Source organism: Rhodofomes roseus, assembly GCF_022264815.1.
Source record: "Rhodofomes roseus strain CIRM-BRFM 1785 chromosome Unknown C8Q71scaffold_4, whole genome shotgun sequence".
Classification (NCBI taxonomy): Eukaryota; Fungi; Basidiomycota; class Agaricomycetes; order Polyporales; family Fomitopsidaceae; genus Rhodofomes; species Rhodofomes roseus.
The window spans coordinates 807,762-824,243 of record NW_025952960.1 but is presented as its reverse complement, the minus strand read 5'-3'; the positions used below and the strand labels follow the sequence as shown (position 1 = coordinate 824,243).

Sequence of the window (16,482 nt, the reverse complement as noted above, 5' to 3'; positions counted from 1 at the left end):
TCTTCGGAGTCAGACTCTGACTCTTCCTCGGCCTCCATCGTTTCACTCGAATAAAGACGCTATGTATCCTGGTAGCTATTCTCCTTGTGTCGTCGGAACATACACTGATGTAGGTTCCATAATGTAGCTCAAGCGCATATAATCAAGACATTCAACAAGCTCATCGAGCTTCTACCGGCCTCAGACCGCGCCAAGGTACGTCTACCACTACTTGTGCTTCATTTCGTACTTATGCGGCGTATTCTAGCCTCAAATCATCCTCATTCCAGGGGCAATAACTCCTTTCCGGAATGACACAGACCGTGAGCTGAGCTTCCGGCAGGTCTGACTGATTCAATATCGCACACGGACTCGCATTCAACCAGGCTCCGTACTAGGAATCTAACTTCTACTACCTCTCCGGATGCGCCGTCCCGTCCTCGTACCTCCTCCTCACCTTCCAGCATGGTACCTCGCTCGCGGAGCAGCCCCTCACGCAACTCTTCATCCCGAAGGTGGAGCTCGCCGACCTCATGTGGTCCGTGGCACCGCCATCGGCGGAGGAGGCAACCAAGCTCTACCAGATGACGCGCGTACAGTACCTCGGCGAGCTCTCGAGCGCGATCAAGGAGCAGATGAAGGCGTACCCCGGCGCGACCTTCCATATCCTCCCCGCGGGCTCGCCCCTATTTCCGATCCTCCCGGCGCAGTACACGGCTCTCGTGCTCCCGCCGCATGCTCCGGCGACAGACGACTACCTTCTGCCTGCGCTGCACCGTGCAAGGCTCACGAAAGATGCAGATGAGATCGAGGCGATCAGGCAGGCGAATGCGATTAGCTCTCGAGCACACGAAGTCGTTATGCGTGTCTTGGGCCAGGGCGTGCGCGGGGCGATCAAGGCGGGCAATGGTGCCGGTGTCGACAGGCCGTTCCTGCCTAACGAGTGGCTAATCGAGAAGGAGGCAGAGGCAGAAGCACTGTTCGTTGCCTCTTGTCGGAGAGAAGGGTGCGCGTGCTCAAGTCGCAGTACAATCGGCGAATCGCGACTGACACAACGTTGACAGATCTGTGCATCAGGCGTACCTCCCCATCGTCGCGGCATCGACCCGTGCATCAACACTTCACTACTGCTGCAACGATCGCGAATTCGCTTGGGGCCCCGTCGGTCCGCATGATCACCAGAACGGCGACTGCCTCGCGCATGGCGAGGGTCGGCAGCTGAACCCTCAAGTCCTTCTCATCGACGCTGGGTGCGAATGGGACTGCTATGCATCCGACAGTAGGTGTCTGGTTCCCTGAACGCTCGTGAGGTCCTTACATGAACCAGTCACCCGCACGATGCCCGTTGGAAATGGCGGGAAGTTCACGCCCGAAGCACGGGCGATCTACGAGCTCGTCCTCGAGATGCAAAGGGTCTGTCTCCGTCTACTCCCCCCAGCCATGCCCATCTAACGCGTCATCCAGCTCTCCATGGACGCGCTCAAGCCAGGCGTCCACTGGGATGCCATCCAGCTGCTCTGCCACCGGACGCTCGTGCGCGGCTTCCAGCGGCTCGGGATCTTCAAGACGCCCAGCTCGCCCGGCTCGGGCTCGTGGAACGCGGAGGAGGCGATCGTCGCGAGCGGCGTGAGCACGGCGTTCTTCCCGCACGGCGTGGGCCACTCGCTCGGGCTCGACGTGCACGACGTGCCGAGCGCGAGTAAGCCCGAGCGGAACGAGACGGTCGGAAAGGGCGTCGAGCTCGGCCATGAGTCATTCTATGCGTACCTCAGGCTGAGGCTGCCTTTGGAGGAGGGGATGGTGGTGGTAAGTACTAGTGTTTCTGGCTGCGTTCAGGGACAGTGCGTGGCTAACACTTGCTCTAGACGGTCGAGCCCGGCATTTACTTCTCTCCTCATCTTCTGGCTCCGGTCCGCGACTCGAAGCATATCGATTACGAGGTGTTGAAGCGATACGAGAGTGTCGGGGGCGTCCGGATCGAGGACGCCGTGGTCATCACCAAGGACGGCTATGAGAATTTGACGACCGTGCGGAGTGACACCGACTGGATTGAGGGCGTATGCTCTGGGCTACTGTGATCGTGGGACGCTCTTGTATTTTGGTGACGCATGTACTAACAAAATCGGTCGTGCTCGGTGTTTCTCAAGTGCCTGATAACTATGATTCCTAGAATATGCACGGTTTTCCAAGATGATGCTTGAGGTCTCCGCCTACGCGTTTGGTTCATCTGCAGATCAAGCATCCTCGTCATCGAATACTATAGTAGCAGGACTTCTACGGCAGCACGTAACAGATCAACGAACGCCATGATCCATGTGATCGATATACTTACCTGCGTTCCTTGCCCTGTAGTGCCATGTGTGGATACGGTGTCAGGAGAGAACTACCAGGTCCACAGCAGCTACTGACCTTTTCCTTCCAAGATAGCTGTGCCTTCAATTCCGTGAGACCGAACAGTAGCACTACGTGGTATTCCTTGGTGAAGTATTCGCCGAGGACACCCATACGACGTTGATATGTTTGAGGATTGACATCGGCATGCACAGTGCAGAGGACAGAGAACAGGTCTTTTCGACGGCCGTCAGTGATAGCCAGTGATGAATCTGCAAATGGGAATCAGATACCTGCTTCCTCGTCAATCCATTGTGGATCATCTTGGGCTCCCTTGTAGCATAGGATTCCCGCCGAGATCTGAGTGTCGCGTTGAGACGAACAGCGTTCCAAGGGTAATCGAAATTCTCGTTCTTCCTCCACTAAGGTTCCCTGTTGGTCAGTCAAGACGGCATCAGCGACTTTGCTAGCGCATATGAGAAGGGTTGTGATATACCCGCAACACGATCCGGGAGAAGGCACTCGGGACATACATAAGCCCATCTGCGTATACGATAGTCGAATCCTTTCGATTAACATGATCGAAGAGCGATGAATCATAAAGTTTGAGGTGGCTAGTGCCATATATGTCTCTGGCGATTCTGGCCGATACGTAGTGATCAAGATGATGCCATAGGGCACCTTCCGCAACTGCTTTGGCCCTATATCAAGTGCATCAATACTGGGTGGTAGCTAGTCACACTGCGCAATTCACTGTGACGTACGTCTGTACTTCTGGGCAGAACAACGCCATGCCTTTCGAAGTTGCAAAGTGTTGGAGCTGTGAACGCAGGAATCGATTGTTGGCAAATCCTCCCACAAGCAAGATCCTCTGTTGCCATGTGCCAAATGTCAAGCAGGTGTGGCAGTTGCACAGTAATGTAGCACTCACAGATGGCTTGCAACCAGCATTTCTAACTTGTGCCTGAATTGCTCCCTTTATTGCATCAATTGAAGGGCTAAATAGCCCAGCAATGTCGGAACTACTCAAGTTGGTTCAACAGTCAGTAATATACTCGTTTTCAGATCTGATAGTATGTGTTACCCTGCTAGAGAGAGTACACCTCTCTTGATGCTGCATCCAGCATCAGTATCCCGAGGACCTCCAAACTTGATGTATGCCGTCTTTGAGACATCCCGGAAGGTGGGTTTTGTGTTCATCTCAAAGCAGCTGAGCATCAAGTCTATGTAGTCACCGTGTGCAAAACGGGAGTCTCTCATCTTCTCTGATGAGTTGTGACTCAGAGGGTAAACAGTAAATCATGTCCATATGAGATGAAAGTGCTCACCCTGAAGCATAATTCGAGCTAGGGTGTCTACAAAGGTGGACCCATGTAAGAGGCCTAGTAATTTAATGAAACCATCAGCCATCTGCGTGTCAAGATGACCCATGTTCAAATAGTACACTCATGCTTACAATCGGGTGCTGAACTCTCCACAATGTTCAATGGAGATGCATTGAGCACTTTGTACATGCTCAGATCCACTGTTCCTCCACCGGCATCTACTATCAATATGTGGTTGTCAACCTAAGGTGTGTCTGATTCAGTTCAATTGGTCCCTGCTAGCGAGAGGGTAAGTAGTATTGACCTTCATGATGTCCTGAGTAAGTCCATTGACAATGCAGAAATGGAGGCTAGCCTCCCCCTCAGTGACGAAGTGGACTCTTGCATGTCCAGCGTGCGTGTCAGGGACCAGGCCGGCCAATATCGCAGCACGTCTCATGTTGTTCTGCTGCTTACCACCCCAAGCATTCGGGTGGCTCATCACGTACTCAACGTTTGCTTCTGACTTCAGTACCTGTCTTCCAAGAGGAAGTTCAGCGATGAACTCCTTAGCGCATCGAACAAGATAGGCCAAGTAGTCGGCGAAGATATCAATCACAGACTTGGTGATCCAAATCTTTGGCAATGACTCGCCCTTTCCTTGCGTGCCACTCGGTCGGAGACGTAGTTTAAACCTTTGTGATCAGGTGCTCAGCAGTCACGAAACATAGATGGTGTTACTGCGTACCACTCTACCAGAGTCCAGCCGTTTTCCTGGGCCTCGACCCTAGTGCTATCCAGACAGGCCTCAGCTCCAACGGCACGGACCTTACCACCATCATCATAATAGACGACAGATGGTATCTTTGTATCTCTTGACTTATCTTCTCCTTCTTGGCCGGGAAACCTGGGTATGGTACGAACTTGGTGAAGTAATGTATGGTGGCACGAGGATGACATACCTAGTGATACTGTGCACCTTCGGTATCTCACCCGGTGTCAAGATGCAGTATGACACGCCGCTGTAGGTAGTCCCGACGTCTATTGCTAGCACTAGTTTGCGAGTCGTCCCAATGTATGGCTGTCCGCGGGGCATGATGGATCTACGAGAGCGCGATGCCAACAACTATGGGAGGATGAATGATCAGGAACCTAAACTGCGTCAAAGCGTTGGTATCGAGCACAAGGGTGAGGCGCTGATGAGCTCACCATGACTCGACTCCATACGCTGTCCGGCTGCTCGGGCCTCCAGGCACTCCTATTCCGACATATAGATTGGCAGGACCTACATTCGGCCTTGCCGACGACCCCGCGCGCACGGAGTTCGAGTCATGGCCGCGCCGTCAGACAGCAGCAAATCAGTGCTCGGGATCGGTGCTTCCGTGTCCACTCGTGGACTTAGAGTTCATGGTACTTACCTACAACCCAGCCAATTTTCGCCTAGACCATGCTACCTCGACAGCATCGTTCCCATGGCACGGCATCCACGTGTGATCAAGCACCGTACTCATCGGCTGGACACTGCAAAACGTCCGACGGGCAAAATCATCACGGCGATGACTTCCCAACCACCGGCACTTACCTTGTAGTGAAGACCGAACGTCCATCGTCAATGGTCTTCCCGACCCGGGGGAAGCACTCGGATGTTGAGCCTGAGGGCTATCTACAACCTTCACAAACCCCGACGACGATGAGCTTGGACATGGAATGCCAGGTATGAGTAGCTACAACGATCTACAGGCAGATAGCACTCACACGTTGCCGACAGACGCAGAAACGAGCCGGACACTATGTACCTATGTTGCGGCATCATGTTAGTTCTGACCAGGAACCCGGAGAGCTGATACGACCGTTGAGTCCAAACCCCACGTCTCGTGAGGAGTCCGAGTGGTCAAGACATAGGAAGGGTCGGGCGTATGCCATTGGGAGTATCGATGGCGGGTCACCTGCGGATTCTGAGCACGACGTCAACGACATGTTATGGGACAGGGAAGCTGAGATCGTAGCGCAGGTGAGTAAATCCACTTTACTATCGTCACCAGGTTATCGCCACTGATCAGCAAACAGAAGCTTCATGAATCGCTGCGGCGTAACGAAGAGATAACAAAAAGAAATCGTACACTGGAGGCGCAACTGCGAGCGGCACGACAAGAGCTCCTAGAGGCCCGGAGCTTCATCGGCGCAGGGGACTCCATTTCCGAAAGCGAGATCGTTCAAGCAGTTCATGAGCTCAACGGGGAAATCTATCAAGCAGTGAAACGTGCAGTCGAGGCATGTCGCATTGGGCAGGGTACAACCGGCGACTACGCAGCCGTGGCGACTGAGCAGGGAAAGAGACACTTGGATCCGACAATCGAGGACTTCTTGATCGAGTACCCACCGCAGGATGACGATCGCATCACGCTGGAAATTGTCCTCCAAGCGGTGATTGTGGACGATGTTTGTCAGCTAATTGACTCGTGGGGTCAGTACTCCCATGCCACAATGGTGAACGAGATGCTCGATCGTGCGCACCGCTGTATGCAGGAGTCAGGTGTGTTTCAGTTCGTGCGTGTCCAATAGCAAGCCGTTGATACTATCCTATTCGGGGCTAGAACCGCCATCTGTGGCTGGCCGTTGGCGTAGCTTGACCCACAAATACATGTTGAAGGCATCCGACAAGCAGCAGGAGCAACACGAGCGGTCCGAGCGGAAATTGTTGGAAGGTGCGGTGGCCGTCTTCCAACTCGCGTGCGTAGAGCCGCAGTTTCACCAAGACGAGGGTCTGCGAGAGAGCCTAGGGGTCATTGCGCGTGCCGCTACGAAGATCCGCAGGATGATCAAAGAAGACGTACTCGGAAGTCAATACATGGTCTTCATAGAGAGGCCCGACGCGCCTTTTGACCCGGACATGATGGAAGATGAGCATGCCACGAGTTCCAGTCGGATGCGTGCGAGCAATGCTGGAGTCTCCATTGTCTGCCCATCAAGGCTAGGATTGAGTCGGTTCGAGAAGGTGGAGCTTGAGCATGGGTGGGAGGCGAACAGATTGGTCAAACCGTATGTGGTATTGGAGACGGTGGTCAAGGAACTGGGATTGATCGGACCACAGTTGTAATGCCATAGCACGAATTATATGCTAGTTGACGTTGCATCATCAATTCATGCTTTGCGTTGTTGCTGGTCCCGCTATCTGCCTTAGCCCCACGGCTCAATGATTACGAGGCGCCATCTTCATAGCCTACTACATATTATGTACGAGGGCATGGTAATGATCTACAGCGAAAGACACACATGATGAGTCGCGCTGGTATCGAACACAGAAAACACTCACAATACACCGAAGGAGGGAGAGTCCGTTAACGGGAAAGCCATACGAACAGCGAAGGAAGCGACACGACGACCAAGATATATGTACCGGACCGGCCAGAACCAATAAGTACCGGGCGCAAGACCTGTCCATGGGACGAACAAGAGAAGGCAATCATAAGAGCAGCCATCGCATCCTCAACCAACGACGCCGCGATTCAGTTGCTGTGGACTCAGTGCTGGCACGGGCGGGACCTTGTACTCGCCGTACATCTTCTCGACCTGCTTCACGAACCGATCGCGCGTAGCCGCGCTCTTGTCCTCGTCGAAGAAGCTGCGCCGCCCGTCCGACTGGCTGTACATACTATACCGTTCGCCCTCGCCCTCGGAGTACATCGTCCCCGGGCGCGAGTCCCCGTAGTGCGAGCGGTCGTCGTCTTCGGGGTACAGCGAGCGGTCGTCATCCACGACGTGCTCCGCGTCGTCCTCCATATCTGAATCCTCGCCCATGTGCAGCTCTGACCGCTCCCCGGCGTAGACGAGCTCGTCCTCAGGTTCGTCCATGGAGGGCCGCTCGTCCTCGAAGGAGACTTTCTTCCGTACGGACGGCGCGTCGAACGCGTCTGGTCTCCGCTGTTCGAGCGAAGAGTTCGAACGCGGTGCCCACTGTGCATCGAGGCGCCCGGGATCGCGCCAGCTGCCCGACGGCATGTACCCATCCGCAGACCCAGGCTTGTTCCCAGTATACCGTGCCATCCGCTCTGCACGGGGGCTCAAGGCTGGGTTTGCACTCACCGGCGGCGTCATGAGCGCAGGCGACGCCGAGCGCGAGAACATAGGCGACAGCGCTCGTGAAGGCAGCACAGGCGACGCGGGGAACGGCGAGATGCGTCCGCGCTGCGTCCGCGGAACGGGCTCGGAGATGACTGGCACGGACAGCGCGGCCCCAGGCGGGGATGGTGACCTCGCGTCTGACTCGGACGCAGACCGCGCGGAGTGCATGGGCGCGGACATCGGCGCTAGAGGCAGAGCACGAGTTGGAGGATTCGCGCGGGTCGCGGAGAGGGGTGACCGGGCGAGCGGGCTGCGTGCCCGCATGTCGTCCGCGGAGACGGTGCGCGAGAGCTCGGGGGACGCAGCATAGGGCGGCCTCGACAACTCTGGGGGAACATCTGGGAGTGGGCCTTGTGGTGGCGGCGTTGGTGGCGGGATGTTGTAGTATGCAGCTACCTGCGGGCGAAGAGAGGATTGACTGGCACTGGGGCTTGGTGGGCCGTTATCATTGAACCCTCTTCGGCTCGGGGAGGGCAGCAGAAACTCGGAGTCGGGCCGTGCAGCCTCTAAGTCGGAGGGCGCGGCGGGTCGCTGCATTGATTGATTAGGCGTTGGTGTAGCCTGCGGCGTGACCATGACATAGTCCGACCCGGGTGTGAACGGGTACTGCTGGGCGGTTTGGGAGCGAATAGAGGTTGGCGAGCCGAGCACCAGCGGCGCAGGAACGTGTTTTGCACTCAGCATTGCGGTGTTAGGTGCGGAGATGACAGGCTTTGTGCCCTTCGTCTTCGGGGGGCTGGATTGGTCCCGCGAGTCATATGTCCGGGAGAACGGATGAGACGATGGCGATAATGGGCTCTGCGCGTCCTCAGGCTGGTTGGGTGCAGGACGCATAGGAGATGGATTCCGAAATGTCGCAAGCACGTCATAACTCGGCCTGTGTATGGATTTTGCATCCCCGAATGCCTTTGTGAGTCCCTCGCGGGCGATGATCGATCCCGCATCGGGCTCCGTGGATGCGTAGGATATCAGGCTGGCCTCGTCGGGAGTATGTACCGAGCTAGTTACGGGAGTAGCAGTACGCTCCGTTTCTGTTGTCGTTCGGGACCACTCGGACGTCGTGCGAGACGTATCGGACGTAGTGCGCGATAGCTCCGGCATGTTCGGGGTGAGAGTACGAATGAAGTGGTCGGCGATCGGGTGAGGCATAGTAGGCAACGCAGGCACGGGCGGGACCTCCTGGGAGGGCGAGCCGTCTGCATCGCGTTTCTTGCGTGAGCGTGGGTTCAGACGGAAGAAGCCTTTCTTCTTCGCGGAGGACTCTGATAAGTTCCCGCCGTCGCTCTCGTCGCCAGTGCCAGGGGACATGATCGATGCCTTCCGGCCCCGCGTCTTCTTGGTCTTCGCGCGGCCTATACCACCACCGTCTGTCTCGTAGTCGGTGGCCGGTGACTCGGCCCTCTTCTCCTTTGCAGCCTTCTTCTCCTTCTTCATCTTCTTGCGCCGCTTCCTGCTCGCCTCCGAGAAGTAACCCCCATCGCTCTCGTCCTCAGTCCCATTCCCGTCATCCTTCGCCTTCTTCTTGCTCTTCTTGGTTTTCTCCTTCTTGCCTTTACCCGCCTCGCTGATGTAACCTCCATCGCTTTCGTCTCCATTCGTGTTGAGCCGGAGTTTGCGAAGTTTGTTACCCAGCCCTGATGGAGGAATAGGCGAGACGAGCCGTGGCTCGGGTGATACGCTGAGGTCAAACTGTAGGCGCTGCGCGCCCTCACTAATAGGAGAAAGGCCTTCGCGGGATGCGTATGTCGAGGATTGGACGATGCCTACCCGGTTTGGTGGTGAAAGTAAGATACCAGCGCCGGGCTGGCTTCGTGGAGATTGGGCGTTGGAGAGAAAGGAATCTTCGGAAGTGGCAGTCGATGCATAGGTCAAGCTTGGTGATGCCGCCGTCTGCTACACGGGTGAGACGGACAAAGTAGTACAGCTCAATCACGCACCTCTGCATCGATGTCCTCATCGCCCTCCTCTACAGGACTGAACATCCACTTCGCAACGGTGCCCCCGCTACCTACGCCAAGCTCTAAGGCGCTCTCGAGGATTGACGCTCGCAGCATCGAGCCGCGATTGTCGATGGGCTGAGGCCGCTCTCGCGGGGGTCTCGGTCGAGTTGTCGAGGACATGGTTGTACGCACAACGAGAGGACGTCAGTTGGCTGAGAAAGAAGAGGGTCGTCGGTGGAGAGGACTTGGAGTAGCAAAACGCGTTGGCGCCCAGGAGCCAGACAACGGCGACCACCACGCGTTTGCTGTGATACCAGTGAACGAGGACGCCTAGTGAGGCCGAAAGCAAGTAGAGAGCGTGGCAGAAGCAACCTCTAGAGGGCTGAGAGAATCAGTAAACGAAGGAGGGCATTTGCGGGGATAACCAAGGACAGAGCAGTCTCGAACGAGCGATGCGAGATTAGCCGTTTCGAGGACTGCGTGACTTTTGTACCAGCCGCCCAGTCTTGGCAATTGGTTTAACTTCACTCCCGCGGCGTCCTCGATGACGTTACTCGCTTATTCGACTGGAAGGAATGCAGTTACACCTGAACCAGGCGCATCCACGGGCCACGGCCGCGTCGAGTGCATCGGCCAACACACTTGTCCGCAGTGCTTTATGCGGCCTTTGCTGCTTCGCAACGCCGCAAGGTTGCAATCCGAGCCCATGAGTACGGCGCTATTCAATTGGGCTCGGGCCTTGAGGCGTTCTTCTATCACAGATGTGCATCCGGGATGCATCCACAGGATCATGCGGGACACTCGGGTCCGCCCGAAGGTACATATGTAACGCCTGGTTGATGCCATTCTGGGAGGCTGTCATCGAGCCACTGCAAGGACCAACTGAACGAAAGCCTGCATTACCTTTAAATACAAGGATTACGGACTGACACGCTCGTCGCTCAAATCTTCGTGCACGACGATAGTACCAGGACACGCTCGACGGAGTGCGCGAAGGTGGGAGTGCAGAGACAAGAGGGTTCGCACAAGCGGGATGCGGTTGCGCTGCTTATATATACAGTAACTCCAGCATCTCCCTTCACAACGCCGGATGGAAGTGTGATAGTGAAGGGACTACACTACGCTGGTCGATCGAGTAGTCACTGGGAGGCAGATGTGGTGCAATGACGTACCATAGTCAACGCGCTGCGGACGGCGAGCTCGTCACGTTCTGGGACTTGCCTATGGGAACTACCCTTGCAAGGAGAGTCGAACAATTATCTATTCCGTACAGTATGTATGCACCGACGCAACAACACCTATAAGCCCACAGTATGAGACGCAAAGGAGGTATAAGTTACCGTAGCCCAAGAAAACATAACAAGCCTTTGTTACATGACTATACAATTCGGATTGTCGATACCGAGTTCTTCCAGTTCTTCCTCTGCGACTTCTCTCTCGTTCTGTCGTAGTTTCTTTTTCGACTCGATCGGAAACCAGTCCTTCATAAAGTTGAGCATCGCCCAGTCGACGTTGGCTACAAAGACTGTTAGAAACAATGTACATCATGCCAGCTACTCTCGACTTACATCGATTCGCAGAGAGGACGGTGTGTGCGCGACACATCGGACAATGATCCTGGCCGCGCTTCTGCATCTTTACCAAACATCTGATGCATGCTCAGCGATGTCCTCGTCTCTACGGTAAGGCACTACGTACCGCACACAGAACAGGTGTCCACAAGACAATCGGATCGGCTTGAAGGCGATGTTCGTGCATATCAGACATGCGTAGTCGTCGATGTGCGGGATTATCGGCAGGATGGTCTCGCCCAGCGCCTGCCCAAGCAGGTGTGATAGCGACACAGATGAGCGGGGTACAAGCGCCGCCGCCCCGCCTGTCGTTGGAAACACGATCGAGAATGTCCGCGGGTTCGCGCCTTCGGGGACCATGAACGGTGACGCCAGCGCAGGGGGGAGTGGCAGGGCCGTGCGCTTCGCGTGCTTCTTCAGGATCTTGCGCGTCGCCTCTGCCGTCGCATGCTGGAACTTGCGGAGGTCGAGGATGAACGCGTTCAGGCTGAGGAACGCCTGCAGTGCGTCGCGGCTCTCCTTCACCGCGAAGCGCCGCCCGCTCCCGAGCTCGCGCGCGTCGAGCTGCTCGAGGAACATCGCCATGTGCGCCTCGGCGTCCTCGATGGTGCGCTCCCCGCGGGTCGCCTCCGCGTGGCTCTCGAAGATCTCCGCGTCCATGTAGAGCTGGAAGATCTCGCGCCAGGCGTACAGGTCGGACTTGCCCGCGGCGAAGGGGATGTGCGAGGGCGTCTGCACGTCGATCGCGGAGGGGATCGTCGCGTGCGCGGAGTGCGCCCGGAAGGAGTGCGTGGCGGACATGGGCCGCGCGGCGAGGGAGATGCTGCGGGAGAGGGCGTGCAGCTTCGACTCGAAGTCGAGCCGGACGGCGGTCAGGCGGGAGCTGAGGATCTGGAGGGCCTGCGTGAGGAGTTGGTAGAAGGCCGAGTCGGAGGCGAGGGGTATGACGACTTCGTGGGCATCGTGTCTGAAGAATTTAACATCAATGGTGAGTGGGAAGTCGAGCAGTGGCGGGACTCACAGCGAGCTGGCTGACGCTGCGGCTTCCGCGACTCCGGGTGAGATGAGGACAGACTCGTCTGTGCTAAGAATGCCATCCGAACCGATGCCAACACCCGCAAATAATGTCGCAAGCTCATCCCCGACCTCTAGGCCGTCATCCAGAAGGGAAACATCCGCTTCCCTGGCCGAGGCAGTGACCTCGGGTTGGTCGTGTGACTCGATGCGTAGACGCAGGCGAGGCTCAATGTGGTCCTCGACATTGCTCAGCTCATATATGACCTGAGGAGAAAGCGAGTAATTGGCAGAGGGTCATAGCGGCCTCGTGGGATGATGCTCACCTCGACATCCTGCTCATTGACTTTTATTGTTCGAGGAGTAGTCAACTCGGCGCTTCCTGGCTGCAGGACATCGTGAAGAACCTCTGGGGCAAGTCCTGAATTCAAAGTCAATATGCAGTTGCAACGTCCTGAAAGCGAGTGCATTCACCGAGCGATGTAAGCTCTGTCACGACCTGGTTAATCAGCTTCTTGAGCTTGCGATATTCGATCGCGCTATCCCTCAGCTCTGGTGGAAGAGTGAGCAGCAGCTGCTGGTAAGTTTTGGAGAAATGCATGCATAACGAGGCACGCAGGACATGTAGGAGTAAAGCCTGCTTGCGCGACCAGGTGACGGTTCAGGGAAGAGCTGTGCGAGTCCGAATTCAGGAGGAGGACTACTTAGGAGGGAAGCGCCGATTTTGCGAGATAGATTACAACTCTAACAAACCGAGTATGCCTAGACCTACTTAAGTGAAGTTAACAAGTAAAAAAAGCATTGTATTACGTATGTAAGTAATGTGAGGTCAAACGCGTCCGTCACACAGCTGTCACGCGCGTAGAACGCGTCACACGCGCTCTGAACGCTCGTCTCACTTCAGCGCGCGACCGCGACTTGACGGACACGGACACTCGGTTTGTACGCATCTGCCGCACCTCTGCCTCGCTCGCGACCAGCCCCTCACTCTTCTTTCTGCCCGTATTTCCCTGAAAAGCGACTTCATTGCGCCGGGCAAGAAGCAATAATACACGGCCTTGCCTCGCATTGTCCGCTTCGGTTCAGTCAATATCACGAAACACCGGGCTCGAGCACGGCCAGCAGAACCTCAGCAACTCACTATCTACGTCTTTTGATCATTGCGCCGCATGACCGACGCGTCGGGACGAGCGCTGCCTGCCATACAACCGCGGCCGGTGCAACCCTCAATGATGGCCGCACCTCAGCCTGCAGTCCCGCATCCAGGTACAGGGTCTTTGGCTTGAAATGACATGACATCTCATTGTCCCTAGCCTACTACAACAACATACGACAATGGTCCAATTCCGTCACTCCACCGCCGAACGGCAGGAGCAACCCTACTCGCAAAAGCACACGCCCGACCAGAGGCAGCACCCTTGCCACTTCTCAGACCCCCGCCTCCCCTTCCAGCTACCAGCAGGCACTCCCCGCTCGCGCCTCATCTACCATACCTCCCGGGAATGCCGATCCTACGGCCTATGGCTCTCAGCCGACGACCGCTATCCCAGCGCGGCCACAGGCCCTTCATTCCACATATGCGTCGAGACTACGCACTGGGACAACCCTTCTCATGCAGCCTACTCTCAATAATGCCACGACTTCCACTCAGGCTGCAATAAACACACGTTCGTCACGTCGAGGAGGCGCCGTGAACTACACCGAGCCAGGGTCGGGCGACGAGTTCCCGGACGCTGGAGAGATTGATTCTGAAGACTCGGACTTCGTGGCGAGCGGAGGGACGCGCACTGCGGTACGTGCCGCGCGACTGTCGAGCAAAGCACCCGTCGGCGCGTCGGTGTTCCGCGCTGGTGCGTCAACGCCCACTATTACAGTGCAAGCTGCGACCCCGCAACCACCGCAAAGAAATGAACTGGATCGTAGCTACCTCGGCATGGTCCCGCCTTCAAGATTTATCACTGCAAAACCCATCCTGCCCACAAAACACGATTACTTGTATGTCCTATCCAAAACACGCTTCACATTCTCTGATAAGTGGCTTCTAGCTCGCCTGATGCGTTGGAGTACCAGGCGAGAAAGCCCACAGCGCTTGTGCCCATTCGAGTCGAATTCGAGACTGATTCACATCGAATACGAGACTGCTTCGTGTGGAACCTACACGAAGACCTCATCAAGCCCGAGTCGTTCGCACGTACATTTTGCGCGGATCTAGACCTGCCTACGAATCCGTGGGCAGATACTGTCGCAGCGCAGATCCGCGCACAGTTGGAAGAGCATGAGGGTATCGCGGCGTTGGACCTCGGCGGCATAGAAGCAGATGTCGAAGACGAGACGATGGAGGGCGTCGAAGTCTCTGAGTGTCGTGTCGTTCTCAGCGTACGTCCGCCTCTCCTTCCAACGTTCTGGGCGCTCACATCGACGTGCTGCACGAACAGATTGACGTTCAGATCGCGAACCACCACCTTTCTGACCACATCGAGTGGGACCTCCTATCATCTCTCACGCCCGAGCAGTTCGCAGGCACGCTCTGCGCCGAGCTCGGGCTGTCGGGAGAGGCAGTCCCGCTCATTGCGCACGCCGTGCACGAAGAGCTACTCAAGCACAAGCGCGATGCGTGGGAGTGGGGTGTCCTCGGGATCGAGCAACAGCACGCCGCGGATGAGGACCGCCCGCGCGACCGCAGCGGGTTCAGCCTGCTCAAGGACAAGACTGGCTTGGGCCTCTCGTGGGGGCGCGCACCGAAGGACGGGCGCGGGCCGAAACCGCTGCGGAGCGTGTGGCGGGACTGGCAGGAGGCGGAGGAGTTTAGGACGCGTTTTGAGGTGTTGACAGCGGAGGAGGTGGAGCGGAGGGAGATTGAGCGCGAGCGTGCGAGTCGGTGAGTGTGTGCCATGTTCTCTCTAGGGATGTATGCTGACGATTCCTCGTGGGTTGCAGACGACTACGGCGGGAGACATCAAAGTTCCAATCGCAGGCAGTAGCGAGGAGGCGGCGGTAGTGGTCCTGCCGCATTCGCTCCGATTCACATTCTTGTATGGTACTTACGTTGCCAGCCTGCTAATCGCCTGGTGTCACGAGAAATCGAGCGTCTGACTCCGTTGAAGAGAGCTCAGTATGTGGGGCACACGCCCATGACTATGTACCTGATGCCGACCGCCGATAGAGGACGGAGATGAAAGCAGCGCAACGACCACGCTGATACCACGAAGCAATGTCGTGTCTGCATTGCTTGCTCACTCGATCCATTCCGGTGCTTGACTCGGATTCTGCCGGACAGAAGAGTGGACACGTTGCTCGTGGCCATGCGTCTTCTCACCAGATGTATATAAGACCTCCTCTTCGCAGATAGGTACGCCTAGATGGTTCTCACCTCACAAGCATCTCCGAACCGCCCATTAGACGCCTTCCACCGCAGGATATCAGCGTCGCATCCTCCAAGTCTTGGTCGTTCTCCTGGGGAATCCCCGGAATTCGAAGGTGATATTGTTTCGGCGAGCCATAGGGAGCATTGCTGATTATTCCGTGTGGTTACCAGCGCCCGCTTGACCACAACGCCATGCAAGCCAACATTCCCGAACGTCGAGAGCTCAGACATTTCGAGCTGACGCGGGATGTACCACGAATCTCAACGAGAGGCGGTGCTGCACCCACTGACGACCCCGCACGGAGAGGCTCTGTACGAAGACCAAGAGTTGTTGCTACATCATTGCGCAAGGTCAAGGCTGTACCACAACGAGTCTCAATGGGAGGCGGTGCTGCACCCACTGACGACCCCGCACGGAGAGGCTCTGTACGAAGACCAAGAACTATTGTTGTTGAGACCTCAACAGACGATGAATCATCTGAATCGGAACCTGCAGTGGATGTACCTGCAGTGGATGTAGATCCCGATAGGATCCCGAGTGAGTCGTCAGACGAGATTAGGTTCATGCAGACGTATACTTTGCATCAGCTCTGAGGGCATCCCACCGGTTGAACCGGCATCATTGCGAGTATATATTGTACGAAGACCGACACGGTGCAGCGCTTGATCCTCCCTATGACCGTGCCAATCGAACGCAGGAACCCGGCAGTATGCGCGACGACGACGATACCGACGGGCTCAGGCGCTCAATGCAAACCAGCCTGATTCATAGTGATTCCATAGGTGGCGCCCTCTGCAGTATACACGAATCTGGACCGGTGCCCAATGAACAGCAAGACGAACGAGGTAATAATCCA

At 56.3% G+C, this 16,482-nt stretch overlaps 6 protein-coding genes across 6 annotated transcripts; 3 read left to right on the top strand and 3 right to left on the bottom strand.

Annotated features, from left to right (window-relative positions):
• Nucleotides 1–61: 61 nt before the first annotated feature.
• Nucleotides 62–2,057, top strand: C8Q71DRAFT_854657 (Creatinase/aminopeptidase; the record flags this gene model as incomplete). The annotated part of the gene is made up of 8 exons (XM_047927082.1): nt 62–71; nt 128–195; nt 248–322; nt 378–985; nt 1,044–1,258; nt 1,307–1,392; nt 1,444–1,785; nt 1,845–2,057. The coding sequence occupies 8 exons, from the start codon at nt 62–64 to the stop codon at nt 2,055–2,057; spliced, it is 1,617 nt and encodes a 538-aa protein (XP_047782256.1).
• Nucleotides 2,058–2,213: 156 nt separating this feature from the next.
• C8Q71DRAFT_794860 (uncharacterized protein) lies at nt 2,214–4,710 on the bottom strand (the record flags this gene model as incomplete). The annotated part of the gene is made up of 12 exons (XM_047925569.1): nt 2,214–2,236; nt 2,385–2,546; nt 2,604–2,742; nt 2,807–3,011; nt 3,075–3,181; nt 3,242–3,332; nt 3,395–3,575; nt 3,639–3,692; nt 3,767–3,878; nt 3,940–4,309; nt 4,363–4,521; nt 4,577–4,710. The coding sequence occupies 12 exons, from the start codon at nt 4,708–4,710 to the stop codon at nt 2,214–2,216; spliced, it is 1,737 nt and encodes a 578-aa protein (XP_047782255.1).
• A 486-nt stretch (nt 4,711–5,196) lies between these two features.
• C8Q71DRAFT_904849 (uncharacterized protein) lies at nt 5,197–6,711 on the top strand (the record flags this gene model as incomplete). Its single annotated transcript, XM_047928870.1, has 4 exons — nt 5,197–5,328; nt 5,383–5,625; nt 5,682–6,147; nt 6,209–6,711. The coding sequence occupies exons 1-4, from the start codon at nt 5,227–5,229 to the stop codon at nt 6,709–6,711; spliced, it is 1,314 nt and encodes a 437-aa protein (XP_047782254.1). The 5' UTR covers nt 5,197–5,226.
• On the bottom strand, nt 6,639–10,131 carry C8Q71DRAFT_423247 (uncharacterized protein). The gene is made up of 2 exons (XM_047918465.1): nt 9,674–10,131; nt 6,639–9,626 (listed from the first exon to the last, which is right to left on the bottom strand). The coding sequence occupies exons 1-2, from the start codon at nt 9,854–9,856 to the stop codon at nt 7,101–7,103; spliced, it is 2,709 nt and encodes a 902-aa protein (XP_047782253.1). The 5' UTR covers nt 9,857–10,131; the 3' UTR covers nt 6,639–7,100.
• Nucleotides 10,132–11,046: 915 nt separating this feature from the next.
• Nucleotides 11,047–12,998, bottom strand: C8Q71DRAFT_846101 (SPX domain-containing protein; the record flags this gene model as incomplete). The annotated part of the gene is made up of 6 exons (XM_047926626.1): nt 12,736–12,998; nt 12,588–12,682; nt 12,269–12,528; nt 11,375–12,214; nt 11,245–11,324; nt 11,047–11,201 (listed from the first exon to the last, which is right to left on the bottom strand). Exons 1-6 carry the CDS (start codon nt 12,860–12,862, stop codon nt 11,047–11,049), a joined length of 1,557 nt encoding a protein of 518 aa, XP_047782252.1. The 5' UTR covers nt 12,863–12,998.
• Nucleotides 12,999–13,493: 495 nt separating this feature from the next.
• C8Q71DRAFT_854652 (uncharacterized protein) lies at nt 13,494–15,259 on the top strand (the record flags this gene model as incomplete). Its single annotated transcript, XM_047927081.1, has 5 exons — nt 13,494–13,527; nt 13,575–14,256; nt 14,307–14,637; nt 14,697–15,139; nt 15,199–15,259. The coding sequence occupies 5 exons, from the start codon at nt 13,494–13,496 to the stop codon at nt 15,257–15,259; spliced, it is 1,551 nt and encodes a 516-aa protein (XP_047782251.1).
• Nucleotides 15,260–16,482: the final 1,223 nt, after the last annotated feature.

Bases quoted from the DNA above. Each gene is read 5' to 3' on its own strand.
- C8Q71DRAFT_423247 (XM_047918465.1), bottom strand. From the start codon at position 9,856: ATGTCCTCGACAACTCGACCGAGACCCCCGCGAGAGCGGCCTCAGCCC. The intron at 9,627-9,673 runs GTGCGTGATTGA...CCCGTGTAGCAG, and splicing joins ATGAGGACATCGATGCAGAG to ACGGCGGCATCACCAAGCTT.